This window comes from Salvia hispanica, chromosome 4 (assembly GCF_023119035.1).
Source record: "Salvia hispanica cultivar TCC Black 2014 chromosome 4, UniMelb_Shisp_WGS_1.0, whole genome shotgun sequence".
Taxonomy (NCBI): Eukaryota; Viridiplantae; Streptophyta; class Magnoliopsida; order Lamiales; family Lamiaceae; genus Salvia; species Salvia hispanica.
Window position 1 is genome coordinate 2,579,694 of NC_062968.1, and position 21,557 is coordinate 2,601,250.

Sequence of the window (21,557 nt, forward strand, 5' to 3'; positions counted from 1 at the left end):
CGAAATCCAGAACCTTCTTTTCTGCAGAAGTGCGGAAGGGAATCATAATCCATAATCTGCAGAATGAGGCGTATCGTTAGAGTTGAACGATGATTAAGTCCTCACATTCATTCACCATTATCTCACAAGAAAATATGATGTTTTTTCGAGATGAATTTATTAAGAGACTCGCTAGCGAAAGAATATGAGCCAGAAAAGTGCCAACCTTCAACAATTCATCTTCGCCACAGCCAGAAAGAACTTGAACTTTCTTTCTTGTTCGCTCTCGTAGAAGGGGTTTAACGACCTGCAAACATGAAAGGGAATTATGGCATTATCGAATGCTGACATGCAAACATATTAAGTGCATCGTTGTCCGATGTCAGACCTTCCAACATGATGAAAATATGTATCCGGCATTGACTATGTAATAAGTCTCCGTCTTCTCAGGATAGTTCAAGTCATCAATTGTAGATATTGCAGACAACAACTGCAAACAAGAGAGGTGGATTGATGTTAGTTTTGTATTATATGAATTCCAATGCAATTTTTACACGAAAAAAGATAAATGGTTCGCTCATTTCATCATTAATGCAGGCCGGTTGTCAAACTTTTCTAGCGTTACAATTGATGCCGGAATGAGAAAGAACAAGAATTCCTTTATTCGATAGAAGTCGCTTCTTCACAAAAGCTCATATAACTTCAATGTGCCTTTTATTATATTGTTGAGGCTAATATGCAAGAAATCTGTTTGAATTCAATTAAGGCTGGCTTTTAAGTTTTAAGCAGAAAAGACCTTATAATATCAAATTCTTTTACCAATTAGGCAAAGAGATTACGATTCTCATACAAATTGAGTGGCTATAAAATCTTCGATGCAGGTACAAAATTAGCTTGCAATAGACCAAAAAACATCTGGGAAAGGACATGGAGATGGACATGTTACCTTCATGTGATTCAGAGCAGAAAGCCTTAGACCAGTCATATCCAGAATCTTTATGCATGTCCCGATATAGCGTCCATGTTTTTTGGAAGCGGAAGGCTGTTTGCAAAAACACAAAGTAGGTTAAACAGATACAATTAGAGATGTACAGGTAGCTGAAGATTGAAAATTGGATGGCGGTGCTTACCAATACCACACGATCTCTGTATTCATTCATCTGGATGTGTGACTGAATATAGTAGTGAATCTAAAACAGGAGAAAGTCGTTAGAAAGGAATACAAAGCGAAAAAAGAAAACATATACAGTACACAGCCACATTAAACACAATCTTGCTATATATACAACATGGTGTATGATCAGAGGCGGTTGCTTTAAGGAAGTAAAGCATAGACATCTTACAGATCCTTTGTCATATGTGCTGAGCCCAGCGCCAATAGCAATGACGGGAAGACCCTGGAAAATAAACCGAGATGTTAGGGACTAAGACATTAGGTCAGATTTATGGAACAAGGTAAAAATATGTCTTGTAAAAGCAGTTAGAATTAACCTCTTTAGTGCATCCACATATCCCTACAAGCTGAGTATCCCGAATTGCTCTATAGACGTCGCTAGGGTTAATTGGCCTCTGCAAAGAAACACAATTACATTGAAACTGTAAAACGTGAAACAACCGTGTCATTATCAACGTGCGGAAAAAAATATTTGCCTCATTCCATGGCATGCAAGTAGGTTAAGATTTAGAGCTTTTTTTGTTTTTTAGCATTGGAAGGTTTTATAAATTCTGTCACAACTTCCAACTTTGACATCGTTTTCGAGTGCTTAAAACAAAACTCTTGAATCCAGTAATGTATATTCCGTAGATTACACTATTATACTGAAACTTAAATGGCTATACCAAACATTATCAATCTTCTATATTTCCTCTTAACACAAATGGAATACCTTATCAGTCAGTATTGAATGCTGACCAAATATAAGATTTGATGAAAAATCAAATGAAACTGGACTACAAAGATTGAAACACACGGAATGCGATATGCATTCGAGAAAATGACCCCAAAAACTCACCGCCAGTATGTTATCAATGTCGTTCTGTATCCTCCAGTTTAAACTCTGAACAAGCTGGAAAATATCGGGTAGTTTTACGGGTATGCTTCATAACAATAATCAACGTGATTTAAAAGGAGAAAAGGTATTGCAGGCTCGAAGCAAACCATATCATATGCCTCCGAAATACTTCCTTCCCTCGCTTTTATAAACCTCACCAAGGTCTCCCTTTCATAACCACTATGTACATTCTGCATATTATCAAAGATGAACAAAAGTTGTAAAAAAATCAGTTTACGGGGACGAACAAATAAACTCCAAATAAGTTCCAATGCATCAATCTTTAGCTAAAGGCTCTCTTCCCCAATTCTTTAGTTCAAGCTCCTATTCACTTCAGTCAATTTTTTTTATGGCAAATGTAAAACCAAAAGTTACATCAAACAGTCTGTGGATCTTAGGCACAAAAACTGGCCTATCAAGTGAAACTCACACTGGTACAATTAATGATACAGAAACCAACAAATAAACCGGTCAAGAACACTACTTGCTGAAAAGAAAAGCAAATAGTAAAAACAATCCAAATTTCACAACTTTTTTCACGCAAACTAAGCAAGTTACTCAAACTCAGTAACCGACAACAGGAAATTGAGACAAAAGTAGATAAAAATTTCAAACCACCAAAGTCTTCTTCATTGCAACCACACGTTGACATTGACCACTCCAACCTCTCTCCTCCATCCAATATTTTCGGATAAACAGAAACCACTAACGACATGTATTATGCAAGTATTACAAAATCAAGAGCTTCAAAAGTCAATCACTTCTCTTCACACACTCAAAAAAAAAAACATAAAACAAATCAACACAAAATTACAAACCATGAATGTCTTCTTCAGCGGTGCATCGACTGCAATGAAAGGATTAAAACATCAGCAAATAAAAAAAAATGTGAAATGTTGGGAAGCAGAAAAAGGCTGACTTTTTTCAATCTGGGCTTGAAAATCCTTGATCATATCTTCGGTTATAAACACCATTTTCTGTTGAACAAATTTAGGGTCGCGAAATCACGGCCCCCACCTTCAAATTTTGGGGGCTGCCTTGTATTGTGTGTATCTTTCTTGATCCTAACAACAATCAACCACCTCACCTCAAAGACTTGAGCTTTCTTGGATCTTATAAATGGCTGGAAAAGGAAAAAGGACAAGCAACGAAAGAAATTAAAATTGAGGCATAGGAATCATGGGAAAAGATGCTTTTTTTTTCATGATTATTTATTTCAAATCTTCTCAGCTTGTGTTACAGACTCTCACAACGAAAATGAAAGTCTTCTTCTCGCTAATATATAAACCAGTGATTAAAGCTCTGTCAAAAAACGAATCCGATTAGCTAAAGCTAAGGCATTTGTGATTTGTTAAAGGAAATATGTATATTAATTATTAGGTAAATGCCAATTCAATTGATTAATTAAAGCTTGTCACGCCCACTATTCTATAATTACAAAAGGCTATTTTAGTATGTATGGCTAAATATATCATAAAGTAAGTAGTATTAAATTTTTAAATTTCGGTGAATTATAGATTTATATCACAAAGAAAATCAGTAATTTTAAGCTGAATAGGATGTTGGCAATTTGATCTTTTATTAGTGCAATTTAATGCCAAATTACAAATTATACATATTTTACTAAACTTTTACAAATGACCTTTTGTGATTCAGGATATAATTGGTCGAAATTGATAGTTTAATAAATATGATTTTTGTAATTATAATGAAAATGTTCAATAATATAAAGCTGGATAGGATGTTGGGAATTTGATTTCATATAGATGTATTTCCATGCCGTGCCATGATATTACAAAACTTTTTACAAATGACTTCTTTTAATTCGACATCTGTGATATAAATTGTTGAAATTGATAGTTTAATAAAAAAAATATTTTTTTTGTAATTCATGATTTAAATGGTGAATTTGATTATTTATTATAAAATCATTTAAACGGTAATAATTTAGTATCCAATATCCAAAGTTTAAATGGTATATATAGTATGTAATCTAATTCATTCAAGTCATAGATCTCATACATGGTCTAGACTGTTTGCATATGTAAAGATAATTTTGTTAAAGTGTAAAATTGTACTTTAATTCTGTTTGTTATGTTATTACATTATCCATATTTAAAATTTGCAGGCTTTACATCAGATTCAAAATTATTTTTAAGTATATATCATATTAAAAAGTAATTTTATTCCAATTTATTTACACCAAACTCAAATTTTACATCATTTATAAATATGTCTCATAAAATTTTTGCAGTGGCGCCATTTTGATGTTGTTTTGTAGAAAAATGCAAAAATAGATTTTGATCTGCAGTATGATTGAAGAAGTTTTCTATAAAAAATAAGATTTGATGTATGATTAGAGATGATCTTAGATAAAAAAAAAATGTTCAAGTTTGTTTAATAAAAGATTTGTTAGAATTCAAGCTAAACTTGTTAGTGAAATTAATTGTATAAAAACATTAATTTTCATATTTAACGTATACATTTATAATTTAAACAGTGTTATGGATAACTATCTACTATCTAGTCAATTTTATCCCTTATAAGCGAAAACCACATTGTATTTTTAATTAAGCATATGGAGTATTAATTTACTGTCAAATAAAATAATCAAATAGGAGTATAAAATATACTTAAAATTTAATGTATAGACTCGATTATATTTTAGTAGGTTCGCAAACTTAAAGCATAGTTATTTATTAAATATACCTACATCTAGGTGTGTAGTACACTGGTGGTAGTTGTGATGATGGGAAATAGATTATCATCTAATTTTGCGTATTTTTACCCAAAAAATCTGGCTGATTCTCTTATTAAAAACAGAGATCAATGCTATGAAATGTAAATTTGAAAAATGATGGTATAGTTAAAATCCAAATATATTTAGTTAAATAATATAAAGTGGAAATAAGATGGATATCCCATCAAACGATAAACAATACTAGTGTCTAATATGTTTTCTGATTATATATTGCAGATGTATAAATACTTGAAGACCAAATTAGTAATAGGCTAATAGCATTATTACTAGTAATAAATGGCAATTTAAAATTTAGAGGAAATTGATTGTTGGTAGAAGCAAGAGCCATAAGGATCAGTGGTGATGGTGCATAGATAAAAAACGTTTTGAGGAATATATTCCACTTCAATAGTCTAAATTAAAGTTAAAACATGCAGCATTAGTTTATAATAGTATCTAGTATAAAAAATGTTCTTAGATTATCACTTTTATTTAAGCTACTCGTTGTCTAAGATTCTAGTCTTTGTTTTATCCTTTGTCTTCTTAACTGCATTAGTATGCCTCATTTTGCTATTTCAGTACTTCCATGGTTAAAACTCCAATTTCAAAAAAAATTATCTCCACTTTAATTTTTTTTTTTTCATATTTCATATAATCCACACCAATAAAATATTAAGTATATAGATATTTGAAATAAGGGAGGTGATCAAATGAAAACTCTAAATATTGTACAAACTCAAAATTATGATCTGAACCATTGAAAAATGTCAACCGATCACAAAAAAGCATCAACAGAAAAATGTCAACAGAATTTCAACGGTAGTCAATGATTGATGTTGTGTTGATATTATGTTGATACTATGTTGACATTAAAATCTTAGAATTTTACACTATGTTGATATTGTAATGAAACCGTGTTGAAGTTGTGTTGAGGAGTTTTGAGTTTATACAATATATATAAGTTTGCATTTTATCACTACCCATAAGTGAGTAATTTCCGTAACATGTAGTAGTACATAAAATTGTACTATCTTCCAAAATGTGAGGGCAGTTAAGTAGTAGTCTCCCTCCGTCCCAGTTTTGGAGTCACATTTTGCCATAAAAATTTGTCCCAGTTGTAGAGTTACATTTAGAGTTTTCCATATTTAGTCACACAATTTTACCTCATTGTTCATCAAAATGTCATTATCTATATTAAAATAAACCAAAACAAAAATAAAAAATTAAAAAATCAAAAAGGGACCCACCTTCAACCAACTCACTTCATTTATTACACACTCTACCAGCCCACTTCATTAATTACACACTACACCAATTTTTTAAAACTCGTGTCATAACTAAATGTGACTCCAAATATGAGACGTAGGGAGTAATTGATTGATATTATTGGTGTGTGTCAACTGCCAATGCCATGTAAATTAATAGGCACGTTATAAAGAGTATGAGTACATGTTTGCAATTGACCATGCAAGAAAATATATAATATTATCAAATAACACAAAGTTGTGCGCAACATCATATTTGTCGAGATTTCTTTCTCACGAGAATCAGCATAATTAAAGTTGTTGATTACAATATAAAAAAAAATAATTGTGGCAATATACTAAAACTAAAATATTAGGAAAGATCATACATACGTTACATCAAATTGCAATTGGCATAGCTGGATACTTGTTGGGCCCGTCGCGCCCATACAATTAATTTTTTTTTAAATTTTTTTTATATAAAATTGATTTTTAATATAAAAATTGATATTAATTTTTATAACATATTTTTTAAATACTAAAACGTCACAGTTGTCCACATTTAAAAGTGGCCTATGAATTATTAGCAGAAGAGTGTACTTAAAAAATTACTTGATGCTTTTTCTTCTATTTTTCAATGTATGATGCTTTTTGTTTTATTGCGACACTCCACAAAAAATTTGACTTTTTTTTTCATTTGTGGAACGATGAGAAAAGAATCACCAATAATAGTGAACGAATAGTTGTGGGCAATATTTTCTCATAGCAAAAGAACAATTGTGGGAATTATTCTCTAATAGCATTAATAGTTTCGTATTTTCACAATGCAATACATACATTAAATTTAAAAAATCCAAATTACATTAAAATGTTACTATCCCCGTCCCCCAAAATTTGTCCAACTTTGACCCGCCACGGGTTTTAAGAAATGTAATAAAAAGTGAGTTGGAAAAGTTAGTGGATTGTGAGTCCTACTTTTATATATTAATTTTATAATAAAATGTGAGTATGAATGAGTTAGTGAAATATGAGGTCCACTATAAAAAAAATGGTAAAAAGTGAAATTATACAAATTTTGAGGGACGGAGAAAATGGAAAAATAAGACAAGTTTTCAGGGACGGAGGTAGTATAAATTATTTTAAAATTAATAAAAAATACGATGACCCTATTGAATATTGATAACTAGTACTATTACAATATAAAAGCTAAAAATAAGAGTGGGCTCCATAATTGGTCTATAAACTATTAAGTTCGATTAATTTAATTTTTGAATTTCTATTATTTTATGTTAATTTTATAAAAATGGAAATTTAATAAATATATAAAATTTGAAATAATAAAATTAATTTGTAATTGAAACGACCGGTGGAGATGAAAATACTATTTTTTCCTTGTATGTAAATTGGTGTACTTTTAGGGAAAAAGTTCGTAGATATTAAAATAATATTATTCTTTTTTTAAAAATACTACTATACTAGATTGATTGCTGACTTTACACATTTTGAGTCTATAGTTTGATCCTTTTATAATTGACATGACATTTCCATATATATAGTTGGTTGGATGCAACAATTTCCCACTAAAGTATTCTTGAGGTCTTTTAGAATTCCAATCACACCTAAAAGAAAACAAACAAAAAGCTGGAACAAAATTTCATTAATTTATTAGAGTGGATGCTACTCGTCAAGCACATGATGCCTAAAAGATAATGAAATAAAGAGGAAATTCTAATGCTTTTTCTAAAAATATTTGTAATTCCTTCACGCATTTTTGCCACCGTTGCTAGTTTGAATCACATTAAATTTGTGCCAAATTTTAGGTCTTCGTGTTAGGAGAATCTTCAAATACTTGAGGAAACCACATGCAAATGTCTCATATGATAGTTTACATAAAAAATGCAATATATTGGTAGTATTTTGTTTTCTTAGTATCTATGATGTGCACATAAACATAGATTTCAAGTGTATATTTATATCCACGAATTAAAAACCAAACACAAAGCTAGATTTGTTTGATTTTTATATTATTAAATTAGTGACATGTTGTATTATACTCCCCACCTAAAGAGTGAGGAAATATGATCTATCAATATTTTCTTCTTTGTTAGTAGTAACATCAAATAATTCAAAGAGGGAGATATCACATCCAACATTATATCCACTTAAGTAATTATAAAAGTAAACAAAATAAATGAATTAGCAACATTAACTTTTATTAAGATTATGTAAAGAGTCGAGAACAATACCAACATATATAATCACCAACATCTTAAGCATCTAAAGCAAATTGGGCAAAAATAATTATTGAGCTAAACATGTTGGCTAACCTACTTTCAAGAGACCATACAAAAAAGGGACCCAAGTTTGAAATTGTACGATCTCATTTAGGGCATCCACTATGGAGCGGACAATACGACGCCCTAAGCCCCGCCCTATCACCGCCACTCAGCATTTTATCCTCTGCCCCTTCCACCTGCAATGAGGCGGACTATAGCCCGCCCTAAACATTTTATTTATTATTTGAATATTTAAACACTACAAAAATTCATTAATCCTATTTTTTATGTTTGCAAATATATTAATTAGCAGGAATAAAAATATAAAAAAACACCCCAAATTAAAGGCATATCCTATTGTCAGTATTTATTTTTTTATTTTTTTATATTTTATGCTTGCAAATATGGAAATCGTTGGAATTCGTTATTGAATTTAGAGAGAAATTGAGATGGGAAGAGAGTGGAGTGAAAGGTGTGAAATGAAGTAAAAAAAATTGGTGATATATATAGAAGAAAATACAAAAAAAATTAAAAAAAATGAAAAATATGTGCATAGTCCGGACTATCGTCTTTACCCCCTGCAATGGGGCGGACGATAGACCGGACTATGCAAAAATGTGTGCATAGTCCGGGGACAATGCATAGGGCGTGGACTAAGAATTGGGCTTCAGGCGGGGTGCTGCAGTGGCGGACTATGCTACGGACGATGCATCGTCCGTCGCATAGTCCGCCCCATTATGGATGGCCTTTAACTCATCAACAAGGCCGTATATTCTTTTTTCATTAATTCTTAAGCATATCTTCTAACTTGATTTCGGGCCGAGATCAACCAAATTGAGTTTCGAGTAGGCAGAAAAACCCCGGAGTACATTTTCGTGGATGGACCAAAATTTCGTTTAAATTTTCAGCAATAATACATTTCTTTCTCTAAAAGTCCACATGGAATACGAAAAAGATGAAAAGTGAAATTAAAATAACAAATCAGGATATCAACTCAACAAATAAGAAAGAACAAATTAAGATATTATGCCGAAAGCAAAGATTTGTAATATAACCAATGGTTTAAGTTAAACTTAGTTAGTGCCAATAGATTGTTTATAGATGTGTAAAAGCGTAACACCGTCGATTAAGCGCACTTTCAAAAGGAGCGGCATTCATCTATGGTATAGGCCTTTGCCTTTTGCCAAAAATTCATGGTGTCAATAGATTGTTTATACTATATAGATTTGATTTATTGTGATCTATCATAAAGTTGGAAGAGTGGACATGTGATTGCGACTATCTTTTATTCATATATTATCTTTCACTTCATATGATTCTTTCACTTGGTCTCTTTAGTTTACTAGTAGTACATTTTTATTTGGTAACGTGTGTCCCTCACCATACTAAAGATGGGGAATATATACTAATAATTAATAGAGAGAACTATATTTATTTCTGTATATTGCACTAACATTATTAGTGGTTCATATTTTTTCAAAAATAATATCAATCATTTCTGAACATTGATGTAATATCATTGGAAATTTTTTAGGCCCAAAATACCTTAGACTATAAGGATTATTTATGTCTTTTTCATGCGAGAGATAATCATTACTTTGGTTCATTCATTTCCGTACAAGTAATTTTAAGTATGTGTTGTGACTAGCAATTATTTTCCACGTATTTTGACGATTTCTCGTGGGAGAATACAACAGTAATGAATGAACTACGTCCAACAAAAAACACTTCACTATTTCATGAAAAATACATAAATAAATAGCTCTTATAATCTAGAGTATTTTAATTCAATTTTTTTTTATAAATGCAAAAGTTAATAAGATATTGAGTTGTGTGGATCTCAATAAATGCACTTGGCCAATTTTCTATGGGTACTAAGAAAAGTATTATTCCTTGAATAATTTTTTAGTTCGACTCCAAATAATATACTCCATCCGTCCACAAAAAATAGATCACTTTGTGTGTGACACGTGTTTTAATGTAGAATTCGTAAAGTAAGAGAGAGGTGGAGAAAAAATAGCTAAAGTAAGAGAGATAGGAGAAAAAATGAGTAAAGTATGAGAGAGGGAAGAAAAAGTGGAAAAAGTATGAGAGATAAACTTTCCATTTTAAGAAAGTGATTTATTTTTTGTGGACGTTCCAAAATGAAAAAAAGTGATCTATTGTTTGTGGATGGAGGGAGTACTATTTACAAACTATACAAGTTATAGTATAAGAAAAATACTACTTGGGAAGTCATACATATATAAAATAATCAAGAGCTGAATTGCAATAGTTATTAATCTATGCCAGTTCTAAGTTGTTACAAGTAGCTCCGAATAATCAAATACATAGTAGTAGTAATATACAAACAATTCAATTTCGATTTCACGGTTTCCCAATTCGGCACTTGCTAAAAAAAGATTTTGGAAATTTGTATTTCGAATCACATATTATAAACAAGAAGCGGGGATAGCTCAGTTGGGAGAGCGTCAGACTGAAGATCTGAAGGTCACGTGTTCGATCCACGTTCACCGCATTGTTTTTAAGCTTGGAGCTTTTCTTTCTCTTTTTGTGTTTTTTATACTTGGGCCTTTTATTTGGATACTACTAATATAGTTGGCCCTTTTGATTTCTTAAAACTTAATTACCCTAATTGGGCCAGCCAATATAGGTTTCTATTACAAATCTCAAATTTTTTAATAGAGTAAAGGTCAAATATGGTCCCTAACATATGACTGTTTTATCAATTTGGTCTTTAACATTATCTTTTTAATTATTTGGTCCCTCACAAATAATCTCGGACTCGAATCGGTCCTCACTTAACAGAACCGTCAAAAAATAGACGATGATCGCAATTTGACTATATTAAATTACTAATGGTAATTAATTATACCTAATTATAATTCTTTTTCTATTAGCAAAAATGGAAAAAAGATAGTATCAGTTGCAAAATGAAATGAATAATTTGTAATTTAATAGGAATTAAGAATTATAATTAAGTATAATTAATTACCATTGGTAATTTAATATAGTCAAATTGCAATTATCGTCTATTTTTTGACGGTTCAGTTAAGTGAGGATCGATTCAGGTCCGAGTTTATTTGTGAGGGACCAAATAATCAAAATAATAATATTAAGGACCAAATTGATAAAACGACCGTATGTTAGAAACCACATTTGACCTTTACTCTTTTAAATAACAAACTACAATGAAATTTAACTTCATTTAATATTAGTATATTTTAGTTATCTGTTTAAATTGAAGCCAAGAATGATAACATTGATTGATTGATAGCATAAGTTGCATTACACATTACAACAGACCATCATCATGAATTGTCCAACCACATAATATAATCAATCACATACTTGTCTGGAAAAAATCCCCATATTTACTCAAAACACTAGAAGAAATCAAATTCCAGATAATTATCAGTATTTTGTGGAGCAGCAGCAGGAGGTGGGGCCACAGCTTTCACCGGCGGGGGCGCCGGAATGTCGACCGGCCTCGGAATATCCGGAGGCGTCGCGCACCGGATCAGCGCCCAATTGACGCCTTGGAAGAACGGATGCTGCTTTACCTCCGTCGCCCCGCGTTTATACGCCAGCCTATGCTGTGGCTCCTTCACCAACAATCCCCTGATGAGATCTCTCACGGCAAAGCTAACGACAGGCGACTCCGGGAACCGGAGGGGCTGGCCGACCACGTTGAACAGCGTGGCGCGGTTCCCGGACCCCTTGAACGGCGTCTTTCCGAATAGTAACTCGTACAAGAATATCCCGAAAGTCCACCAGTCCACGGCACTGCCGTGCCCCTCGCCTTTGATGATCTCGGGTGCCAGGTACTCGTGTGTGCCCACAAACGACATTGATCGCGCCTCTGTCGGCTCGGCCATGAGCTCCGGTAACGGCCTGACTTGGTTCCCGATGTCGTTCTTGGGTTTGTGGTCTTTCTTCTTGGATTTACCTGAGAAGAAGCGAGGGCCGAAACATGTGGTTGGGGCCATGCACGAGGGCTGGACGCAAGATGGCGCGATGCATTCAGTAGTGTTGGCACGTAGGGTGTCTGGCTCGAGGGATGGGAACTTTACGAGAGTTGGGCTGACACTGCATCGAAGTGAGAGGTCGAAATCTGACAGCATTATGTGGCCATCGTCTCTCACTAGGACGTTTTCAGGCTTGAGGTCACGGTAGACGATGCCGAGCATGTGAAGATATTCCAAAGCAAGAAGGATTTCAGCTGCATAAAACCTAAGACAGCAGGCTATTAGCTCATAACAATTTATGTATAAAGATAAATAAACAAAACATGATTATTAAAAAAAACACATTTTACATCATTTTTGGTCATATTCATCCAAGATAGATGAGTTATCTAACCTACCAAAGTACCCCTAAGAGTTTGATACTTAAACAGAGATTCAGATTCTAAATCGTACACACCGGCTAACTAGAATCTGGAACAGATTCAGATTCTAAATCGTATCCTTTCATTATGACCATGTACTCGGGAAGGCAGGAAGAGTAGGCGAGGTATGTACAACGAAACCTACGAAGAAAATTATGTGATCGAATGATTTATTCATAGCATCTGTACCAGATAAGTATAACACAGTTATCACAGCTTCAGATTTTAGACAAATATATTTCTCAAGTTTATCTAAATAGTAATATATCTTTGACTAGTTGGTGTCAAAATCCAGAATCACAAAATGAAAGCGGTGATATACGAAGTTTGCAGGAAACACCCGAGGTTAAGAAAAACACATAGATGCATTTTGAAGATAAAGAGTAAAACCATCAGTGAAGTTTGAGTTAAAATGTGACATACTTCACAGCTTGCTCGGAGAAATGCTTTCCTGGCTGCCTTTGCCGAAGGCCATGCAGGTCTCCCCCGGGGCAGAACTCCATTACTAAACATGAGAACTTGTCTGTTTCAAAATGAGTGTACAAGGTCGGAAGGAAAGGATGGTCCAAAGACTGCAGAATCTCTCTTTCAGTCTGAGCACGCAAAAGCTTCTTGCGACTAGCTAGAGAAGCTTTGTCCATAACCTTCATCGCAAAGTAACACTTCGTACCACATAATTCTGATAGATATACGCTTCCAATGTCACCACAGCCCAACTTCTTCAATAGTCTAAAATGCCTCAGATCTAACGACCCCTCCTTTGAACGGACTGCCTGTATTGCTTCCCACCTCATATCATTTGCTTTATGGGGTTTGTTAACAGCGGTACTCAAGCTGCTGCAGCTGCTTTCGTCGCTAACATCAGTACTTGTGCTGCCCCGACACAAACTGCTCTTGCCACTCTCAACAAATTCAACCCGATCACTTATCTTGGGACTTCCACTAGTCTTTGCAAGACTGTTTGTTCCATCACTAACTTTTGAAGAGGCTGAGTTATCTTTGACATTTTTGAGATTCGATGCTTTCTTTTCCTTATCACCACTACATTCACTCATACCAAAATGTAAGGTTGAGTCAAGTTTACCAGTCAAAGAAGAAACTGCGCCCTTTTGCAGTTGGTTTTGTAACTTTTTATCTGTAATTGGATCTGCTGAAACTTTCTTCGAGGCAGGAGTTTCCACATGTCCAGGTAATTCTCTTATACCAGTATCCGATTTCCCAGTTTTGCACGCTTGACTTTTACTATGCTTCCCCGAGGAACTCTTGATATGCGCTTCTGAGGCCATGGGAAGAACGTATATCAACTTCGTCAACTACACAGATCGAACGACACCACTAAATAGAACCATAATACGAAGTGTGTGCCCCTTCAGTACAGAAACCACGAATCATATCTGAAACTGCATCCATTCGCAGGTCAGTCACAAGATCAAGCATACATACGGTTGATACAACAATTACAATAAACACACGAATAAGCACATCAAAGGAAGAACACTTAATCTAAGAAAATATTGGTTTTTTTAGAACAAAATCTCTGCTAAGTAAGAGCATAATCCTCAACCACCACAGACATCACATCCAATAACAAAATCCATATATATTAACAAAATTAAATGGGAACCATCAATTTTCTTCTCAGAAATGGAAAAATGCTAGATTATCCTTGTTCAAGATCCAACATTGTACTTCTCCAAAATGCAAACTTTTCACTTGCTTATTGATTAGAATCAAATTGCACTAACAGGAATTGAAATGTTACCTACAAAACTAAAATGTGCTTTCTCTAAACAGCTCTTCATGGTCAAACACTACCGATAACAACAACAATCAAATCAGGATATTATAAGCGAGGAAAAAAGAGAAGGGCCCATGTAAAAAAACACAGATCTTGAACAGCCAATTCTTCTCTGTCAAGAAACCCTACAAATTGGGATCAATTAAACCCAGACAAAATTCAGAGTGCAGAAAAATTAAAGCTTGGAGAAGAGAAACTGACCTAGCAAAGCATTGGACCACTTCAAAAGTAAAGCAAGAAAAAGCAGCACACACAAGGAAAGAGGTAACGTGAAGGAGCCAAAGATGAGACCTTTAGTGTTTTTCACATTAGTGTAAATTGGGTTGAAACAGCAGAGATGAAAGGAATGGAAAGGGAGGGAAGTGAACTGTAGAGTGGGATAAACAAGAGAGAGTGACGCCTCTTTTTTGTTGTTGCAAAAATATGTGTGGTGTCTGTGTTGATAGATTAAAGGAAAAGGAAAAGGCTTTGAGAATGCTGAAAGAGAGAGTTGGACTGTGGGCAGTAGCAATACCGAAGCAGTACTACTGTAGTTTAATACTATATCTATTGTGTATGTCTATGGAGGCGTGACACAGAGAGAGAGAGAGAGTTGCCCTTTGCCTTTTGTATCTGTGTGTGAGAGAGAAAGGTCAGAGAAGGTGAGTAAAAGCTTTTGCATGTTGAGGGATTTTTTCAAGAATTTTCACTTACACTGATCCAAAAATTATTTTTATATTATCTCTTCCCTCAAAATAAATCCTCAATCCGTTCCGTAGTAGATGTCACACTTGGCCATTTGAAAGATGACACAGGATTTTAGGAGATATTAATTTGTGTATTAAATGTGAGAGAAAGTACTCCATCCGTCCACCAAAATTTGTCTCATTTTTCCATTTCCGTCCGTCCTCTAAAACTTCTCCCATTTCATTTTTATCATTTTTGATAGTGGAACTCATATTTCACTAATTCATTCCTAGTCACATTTTATTATAAAACTAATATATAAAAGTATGACTCACAATCCACTAACTTTTTCAACTCACTTTTCATTACATTTCTTAAAACCCGTACCCGATCAAATTGGGACGAATTTTCGTGAACAGAGGGAGTATATTTTTATAATTACGTGAGAGGAAACTTTTTCAAAGAAAAGTGTGAGTATTACTTTTTTTTTGTTCAGTACTAATCTTTTACTAGTAACCTACTTTTCTTTTTATTTCTTTCTTACTTAGACTTTAGCCATTTTATAGTATTAAAATTCGTATTGTTTCAAAAGTTTATATTTTTAGAAGACGAAATGAGTATTAAACAATATGTCCGTCCTTAACATTTTTCAAAAAATGGGGAAATGTAATTTATTTCTAGAAAAATCTATAACAAAAAAAGCTATACTCCCTTCATCCCACTAAAGAGGACCACTTTTTTTCTTTTTTATTTGTCTCAAACAAAATGATTTATTACTAAGATTAAAAACACTTTTATCTCTAGTTTATCTTCTCTCTTTTATTTTATTCTCTCCACTTAACTCACAAAATAAAGCTGTTTAAAATCTCGTACTACCTAAGAAAAAAACCCATCTTTCTTGGAATGGAGGGACTATGAAAAAATCTAACCAATTTGTTTACCAAATTTATACTCTAACGTCCAACCACATGCAATTGATTTCTTTTCGACACAAGTCAAGTACAGAAAAATAAAATAAGAGGTAAAAAATAGAAGATATAAAAAAAGAATAAAATAAAAAATATTAGATATTTTATTTTGAGCTAAAAATTGAAATTAAACTTGAGTGAAAAAAAAAATCAATCTCTAGAACGAAGGGAGAATATTTTAAGACCAAAATTTAGCAATTACAGAAACCAAAAAGTTCTTTTAGATAATTATTTAAGGACAACAATAGGTTTTAATCTAAGTAAATAATTTTATTTACTATTTATTGACAAAAAAGAATAATTGTAAATACAGTACCATTTTATCGATTCAAATCTCGACTTTGACTTGACACAAATTTTAAAAAATATAAATAAAAATATATGAAAATGTTAGTTTAATCTATATCCAATTTTATATACTCTCTATACCCAAAGCTCAACACAAATGGAATTATTTGCAATTTCTTGTGCACCTGCAAACAAACTAAAAAAACATCAATTATTTGCTTAGTTTTACAACCACACATTGGCATGAAAGATAGTACTATTCCACAATCCATGATTATGGGCAGCAAATTTCAAAGGAATTAATGCGTTTATGGATTGATAGAAACATCAATATTACAACATTTGCAATATAACAAATCGTGATCATCATCACCACCACCAACTGTCCAAACACATAATCATATACTCATTGCCAAAGAAACCTCCTCTCCATCCTCTTCAATGTCTGAAAACAAAGTAGTTGCTCAAACATGATCAATCACTACTAAAAGAAATCAAATTCTAGATAATTGTCACTACTTTGAGGGGCAGCAGCAAGCTTGGCTACAGGAGCAGCAGCTTTCTGCCCAGCCGGTGCCGGTGGCGCAGGGATTCTCTCGATGTCGACTGGTCTAGGGACGTCCGGAGGGGTGGCGCAGCGAATCAGAGCCCAGTTCACGCCTTCGAAGAAAGGATGCTGCTTGATCTCCGTTGCACCGCGTTTGTACGCCAACCTATGCTGTGGCTCCTTCACTAGCAAGCCCCTGATGAGATCTCTGACTGCGAAACTGACCACCGGTGACTCTGGGAATCGCAGGGGCTGGCCAACGACGTTGAATAGGGTGGCTCGATTGCCTGATCCCTTGAACGGCGTCTTTCCAAACAGTAGCTCGTACAAGAAAATCCCGAAAGTCCACCAGTCCACGGCGCTGCCATGCCCTTCGCCTTTGATGATCTCCGGTGCCAGGTACTCGTGGGTGCCAACGAATGACATTGAGCGTGCGTCTGTAGGCTCGGCCATCAGCTCCGGTAATGGCCTGACTTGGTTCCCAATATCGTTCTTAGGTTTACGGTCTTTCTTGGATTTGCCTGAAAACAAGCGAGGCCCGAAACATGTGGTTGGGACGATACATGATGGCTCGATGCAAGCAGGTTGGGCGCAGTAAACGTTGTTTTTCCTTTGGGGATCCGGCTCTGCGGACGAGGATTTTATCAGAGTGGGGCTTACAGTGCAGCGGAGAGAGAGGTCGAAATCTGATAGCATTATATGCCCATCCTCTCGCACGAGGACATTTTCAGGCTTGAGGTCACGGTAAACAATACCGAACATGTGAAGGTATTCCAAAGAAAGAAGAACTTCAGCAACATAAAACCTACAAGTGAAATCCTCAAATTAATATCACAAATCGATAACATCTCAATCATTAAGCTGTTACAGCAATAAAATGAGAAAAATGTAAAATACAAAGCTCAGATAATATAAGGCCTGCTTTCCAAACAAAGACATCGCCGTTGAACATGAGAGAAATGTGGATGCTTTGCAGATAATGAAGCATAAACACAGTTGTGGAACATCCACAGCTACAGAAAAATACACATGTAAAAGTATTATTTTGCCAGACTGTAATATGAATGTAATGAAACATAGGATTTACGTTTACCTACTCAAGTTATATCAGCTACAGAAAAGTTTAGTTTGAAACAATCGGGTACAGAATTAATGAGGTACATCGAAAGAATTAATATTGGAAACAAGTATGCATATGAGCAAGCACATTGGATGAAGCTGAAATGTGGTATTGAGACAAGCTGAATTGTCTTCATCAATCTGAATCCAGATTCTGTAAGTTACCCTTTTGCAATGGAATGTTCACAGAGAATGCAAGACACAGAATTGAGGTAAATTATCTTGTACATTACCTACAGAACACTGGCTCGGAAACTAATTATGAATGGCAAGTCCTAAACCTCTACATCTAGAAATGGTCACAGCTATCCCTAAGACAAAAACTAAAGTATGAGCATCATAAAAACCTGAGAGCAAGTTCTCTGTATTATCTAGTACTTTATCTGGAGGTCTAAGCATCTTTACGAAATCATTATGATTCAAAAATTGTAAAAAAATCACATGTTATTCTTAAACCATCATCAACATATGGCATCTTGAAGATAAACAGTAACCATATAAGAAGTTGTGAGTTAAGAATGTGTCATACTTAACAGCTTGCTCAGAAAAATGCTTTCCTGGCTGCCTTTGCCGAAGGCCATGCAGGTCTCCCCCAGGACAGAACTCCATTACTAAACATGAAAACTTGTCTGTTTCAAAATGAGTGTACAAAGTCGGAAGGAAAGGGTGATCGAGAGATTGCAAAATTTCTCTCTCTGTCTGGGCACGCAAAAGCTTCTTACGACTAGCTAGTGAAGCCTTATCCATCACCTTCATAGCAAAATAACATTTTGTACCGCATAATTCTGATAGATAGACACTTCCAATGTCACCACAGCCCAACTTCTTCAGTAGTCTAAAGTGCCTCAGATCTAAGGCCCCATCTTTCGAGCGGACTGCCTGTATTGCTTCCCATCTTAGATCATTTGCTTTGTGGGGTTTGTTAACAGCGCTACTGAAACTGCTGCAAGAGCTTTCATCACTGACATCAGTACTTGTGCTCCCGCGACACAAACTGCTCTTGCCACTCTCAACGAAATCAACTCGATCGCTTATCTTGGCGTTTCCACTAGTCTTTGCAAGGCTGCTTGCTCCATCACTAGCTTTTGCAGGTGCTGATTTATCTTTTACATTCCCAAGATCTGATATTTTTGTTTGCTGATCAGCAGTTTGTTCCAACGCCCGTGCTTGTTTAGCATTACCCAAATGTAAGCTTGAATCAATTTTATCTGTCAAAGAAGAAACCGCCCCCTTCTGCAGATGATTGTGTGATTTCTTTGAGGCAAGACTTTCCACATTACCGGGCAATTCATTCACGAGAGGGTCGCATTTTCCTGTTTTACCCCCTCCACGACTCTTGCTTTGCTTTCCCGAGGAACCCTTGAGATATGACTCTGAGGCCATTGGAATGAATTCAAAATTTGCAATTAAACAGATTGCACAGCAGCATCAGATAGGGCTGGGACACAAGAAATCTTCCATTTAAGCATCGAAATCAAGCATCATCATCATCTGCAAGTACATCCACATCTACAGGTTAGCCCAAAGATGGAGAGGAGCTTATTTATGATGAAAATGACCAAACAAGTGGATCAAAGGAATAGCAATTAAGCCTACTCAGAGTTAGTCCTGCCATATATTAACAAAGAAACTTGATTCCCAAAAACCACCAATTAGATCATATCCAACAATCAGTAGTGAGGTAGCAAAAAGATGTTGAAAAGGTAAACCAAAAAATTAACAACAGGAGTCAAGACATAGGGACTTGAACGCAGATGCAGATCAATAGAAAATGAAAAAAAACACCATTCTTCTCTCTATATATATACCCCAAAATGCAGTCTTTTTCACTTTGCAAAGTGAATAAATAACATATACTTCATCAGATCAACATCAAATTGCAGTCAGAGAGAACAATTCATCTATAAAACTAGAGAAATTAAAAACAAAACCTTGGCAATCAAACATTATCACACAGCACAGAGATGGAGCCAAGTATAAATAGCTGGAAAATGGGTCCATGAAAAACACAGATCTTGCAATATCAATTCTTCTCTGTCAAAAAACCCTACCAAGATGGATCCATGAAACCCCACAGAAAACTCAGAGAATGCTAAAAGAAATCAAATCCGGGAAAAGCGAAAGACCCACCTAGCTAATGAATGGACAGATGAAAAATAAAGCAGCCCAACACTAAAAAGAGGCGATGCAAGTCACAAAGATCAGAACTTTAACTAAAATTTAACAAAGGGAAATGGAAAAAGGGGGGGCACTCAACTGTGGACCGAGATAAATGAGGGTGGCACCTCCACTTTTCTCTCTTTCTCCTTCCAAAAAGATGTGTGGTGTCTGTGCTGATAGATAAAAGAAAGAAGAGAGAAAAGGAAAAGGCTTTGAGAATGGTGAAAGAGAGTTTTGGCCTGTGGGCTATACCAATTCCAACGCAGTACTTGTCTAGTTTAATACTCCTTGTATTTCAATTATCTGTGGAGAAGTGGGTGGAGGGGTCAAAGAAGAGTAAAGTGAAGCTTTACATGTTCAATGATTCCCATGAATTTTTGTCAGAAAATACAAGGGTCTCTCGACAACAAAAGGGCCTTCAAATGCTCCAACCTGTCTCTCATGCTCTACTTATCATACTCTCTCTCTCTCATCAATTCCCAATTAAACAATTTTTCTTAATTTAATGTCATAACTATTCTTGTGAAGCTACTATTTGAGTGAATTATGAGAAATGGAAAAGGGACAACTATTCTTGTAAAGCTACTATTTGAGTGAATTATGGGCATATGGTCCCAAATTATCATTACTTTTGGAAAAGAAAATAAATAATAATGGATAGGGGTAGGGAGTTGGCCATATATATATTTTTTTTTTTGTGATGAATCATGAAAAAGAAACGGTTGCCGGAGCAAGACTTTCTAAATAAGTAGATTATAATCGGTTGTGGCATGAATAGAGCAACAATAATTATTAATGTATGACTTTCTAGATAAGTAGAAATTGTGTCCATTTTCTTCCATTTGAATACGACATACTTAATAGCAAATACTACATGTCAATTCATGAGGTGGCCAATGGAGTTTTCTACTGATTTATAATTACTATTCTAAAATATTCTTCACATATTATTGTAGATAGTGCAAAATCAAAAAGTTGCCTTATATTTGAAAGCAAAAACCGCAATTAATAACTATAGTATTTATTAAGAATCAAATAATGGGTTTTTAGGATTTCAAAGAATGGCTTATTAGTTCGTAATTGTAAATTAGTATTTAATTAGTGTAGATGCACTATGATTTTGGAGTTTATTAGGACCTTGACAAATTATTTTCTTATTTTAATCTTAGACTGGGCTTCTTCAAATTCAAGAAACCCAAGAAAAAGAATTTGGGGACATAGACTATTGTAAATGCAAAAATATGACCAAGAAGAGGCACATTCATCGGTACGGACTTGTAAAATACTTTGAATTGAGACTGCAAAGGAAGACAGCTAATTTTGATTATTGA

At 34.5% G+C, this 21,557-nt stretch overlaps 3 protein-coding genes and 1 non-coding gene across 11 annotated transcripts in view; 1 reads left to right on the forward strand and 3 right to left on the reverse strand.

Moving 5' to 3' along the window:
* The window catches only part of LOC125222175 (phosphatidylinositol/phosphatidylcholine transfer protein SFH2-like), a 3,982-nt gene extending 649 nt beyond the window's left edge, over window positions 1–3,333 (reverse strand). The window contains exons 1-11 of one of the 2 annotated variants that reach the window (XM_048124665.1): window positions 2,950–3,333; window positions 2,849–2,877; window positions 2,138–2,221; window positions 1,992–2,045; window positions 1,471–1,548; window positions 1,323–1,376; window positions 1,110–1,169; window positions 926–1,021; window positions 368–469; window positions 206–286; window positions 1–56 (exon numbers count right to left, since the gene is read on the reverse strand). In XM_048124665.1, coding sequence (XP_047980622.1) covers window positions 1–56; window positions 206–286; window positions 368–469; window positions 926–1,021; window positions 1,110–1,169; window positions 1,323–1,376; window positions 1,471–1,548; window positions 1,992–2,045; window positions 2,138–2,221; window positions 2,849–2,877; window positions 2,950–3,004 — 749 coding nt within the window. In that variant the 5' untranslated portion in view covers window positions 3,005–3,333. The remainder of the gene's footprint in view (window positions 57–205; window positions 287–367; window positions 470–925; window positions 1,022–1,109; window positions 1,170–1,322; window positions 1,377–1,470; window positions 1,549–1,991; window positions 2,046–2,137; window positions 2,222–2,848; window positions 2,878–2,949) is intronic. The other variant, XM_048124666.1, reaches the window with a different exon arrangement.
* A 7,402-nt stretch (window positions 3,334–10,735) lies between these two features.
* TRNAF-GAA lies at window positions 10,736–10,808 on the forward strand. The gene has a single exon. It is a non-coding gene; the product is annotated as a tRNA-Phe (tRNA).
* A 723-nt stretch (window positions 10,809–11,531) lies between these two features.
* On the reverse strand, window positions 11,532–15,103 carry LOC125222497 (serine/threonine-protein kinase D6PK-like). Of its 4 annotated transcripts, XM_048125148.1 has the most exons (4): window positions 14,680–15,103; window positions 14,443–14,603; window positions 13,104–14,080; window positions 11,532–12,523 (listed from the first exon to the last, which is right to left on the reverse strand). In XM_048125148.1, the coding sequence occupies exons 3-4, from the start codon at window positions 13,964–13,966 to the stop codon at window positions 11,677–11,679; spliced, it is 1,710 nt and encodes a 569-aa protein (XP_047981105.1). In that variant the 5' UTR covers window positions 13,967–14,080; window positions 14,443–14,603; window positions 14,680–15,103; the 3' UTR covers window positions 11,532–11,676. The 4 variants fall into 4 exon arrangements, with proteins under 4 accessions (XP_047981105.1, XP_047981107.1, XP_047981106.1 ...); XM_048125150.1 differs by lacking the exon at window positions 14,443–14,603 and having other exon boundaries at window positions 14,770–15,103; XM_048125149.1 differs by lacking the exon at window positions 14,443–14,603 and having other exon boundaries at window positions 13,104–14,074.
* Window positions 15,104–16,688: 1,585 nt separating this feature from the next.
* Window positions 16,689–20,668, reverse strand: LOC125185658 (serine/threonine-protein kinase D6PKL2-like). Of its 4 annotated transcripts, none has more exons than XM_048082220.1 (3): window positions 20,323–20,668; window positions 18,596–19,557; window positions 16,689–17,752 (listed from the first exon to the last, which is right to left on the reverse strand). In XM_048082220.1, exons 2-3 carry the CDS (start codon window positions 19,447–19,449, stop codon window positions 16,885–16,887), a joined length of 1,722 nt encoding a protein of 573 aa, XP_047938177.1. In that variant the 5' UTR covers window positions 19,450–19,557; window positions 20,323–20,668; the 3' UTR covers window positions 16,689–16,884. The 4 variants fall into 4 exon arrangements, with proteins under 4 accessions (XP_047938177.1, XP_047938181.1, XP_047938179.1 ...); XM_048082224.1 differs by lacking the exon at window positions 20,323–20,668 and adding an exon at window positions 20,197–20,287; XM_048082222.1 differs by lacking the exon at window positions 20,323–20,668 and adding an exon at window positions 20,118–20,225.
* Between the last annotated feature and the right edge of the window lie 889 nt (window positions 20,669–21,557).

Excerpts from the sequence above, each read along its gene's own strand:
- LOC125222497 (XM_048125150.1), bottom strand. The coding sequence starts at position 13,966 with ATGGCCTCAGAAGCGCATATCAAGAGTTCCTCGGGGAAGCATAGTAAA. Across the intron at positions 12,524-13,103 it reads TTCTCCGAGCAAGCTGTGAA|GTTTTATGCAGCTGAAATCC; the intron begins GTATGTCACATT and ends CTGCTGTCTTAG.
- LOC125185658 (XM_048082220.1), bottom strand. The coding sequence starts at position 19,449 with ATGGCCTCAGAGTCATATCTCAAGGGTTCCTCGGGAAAGCAAAGCAAG. Across the intron at positions 17,753-18,595 it reads TTTTCTGAGCAAGCTGTTAA|GTTTTATGTTGCTGAAGTTC; the intron begins GTATGACACATT and ends TTTCACTTGTAG.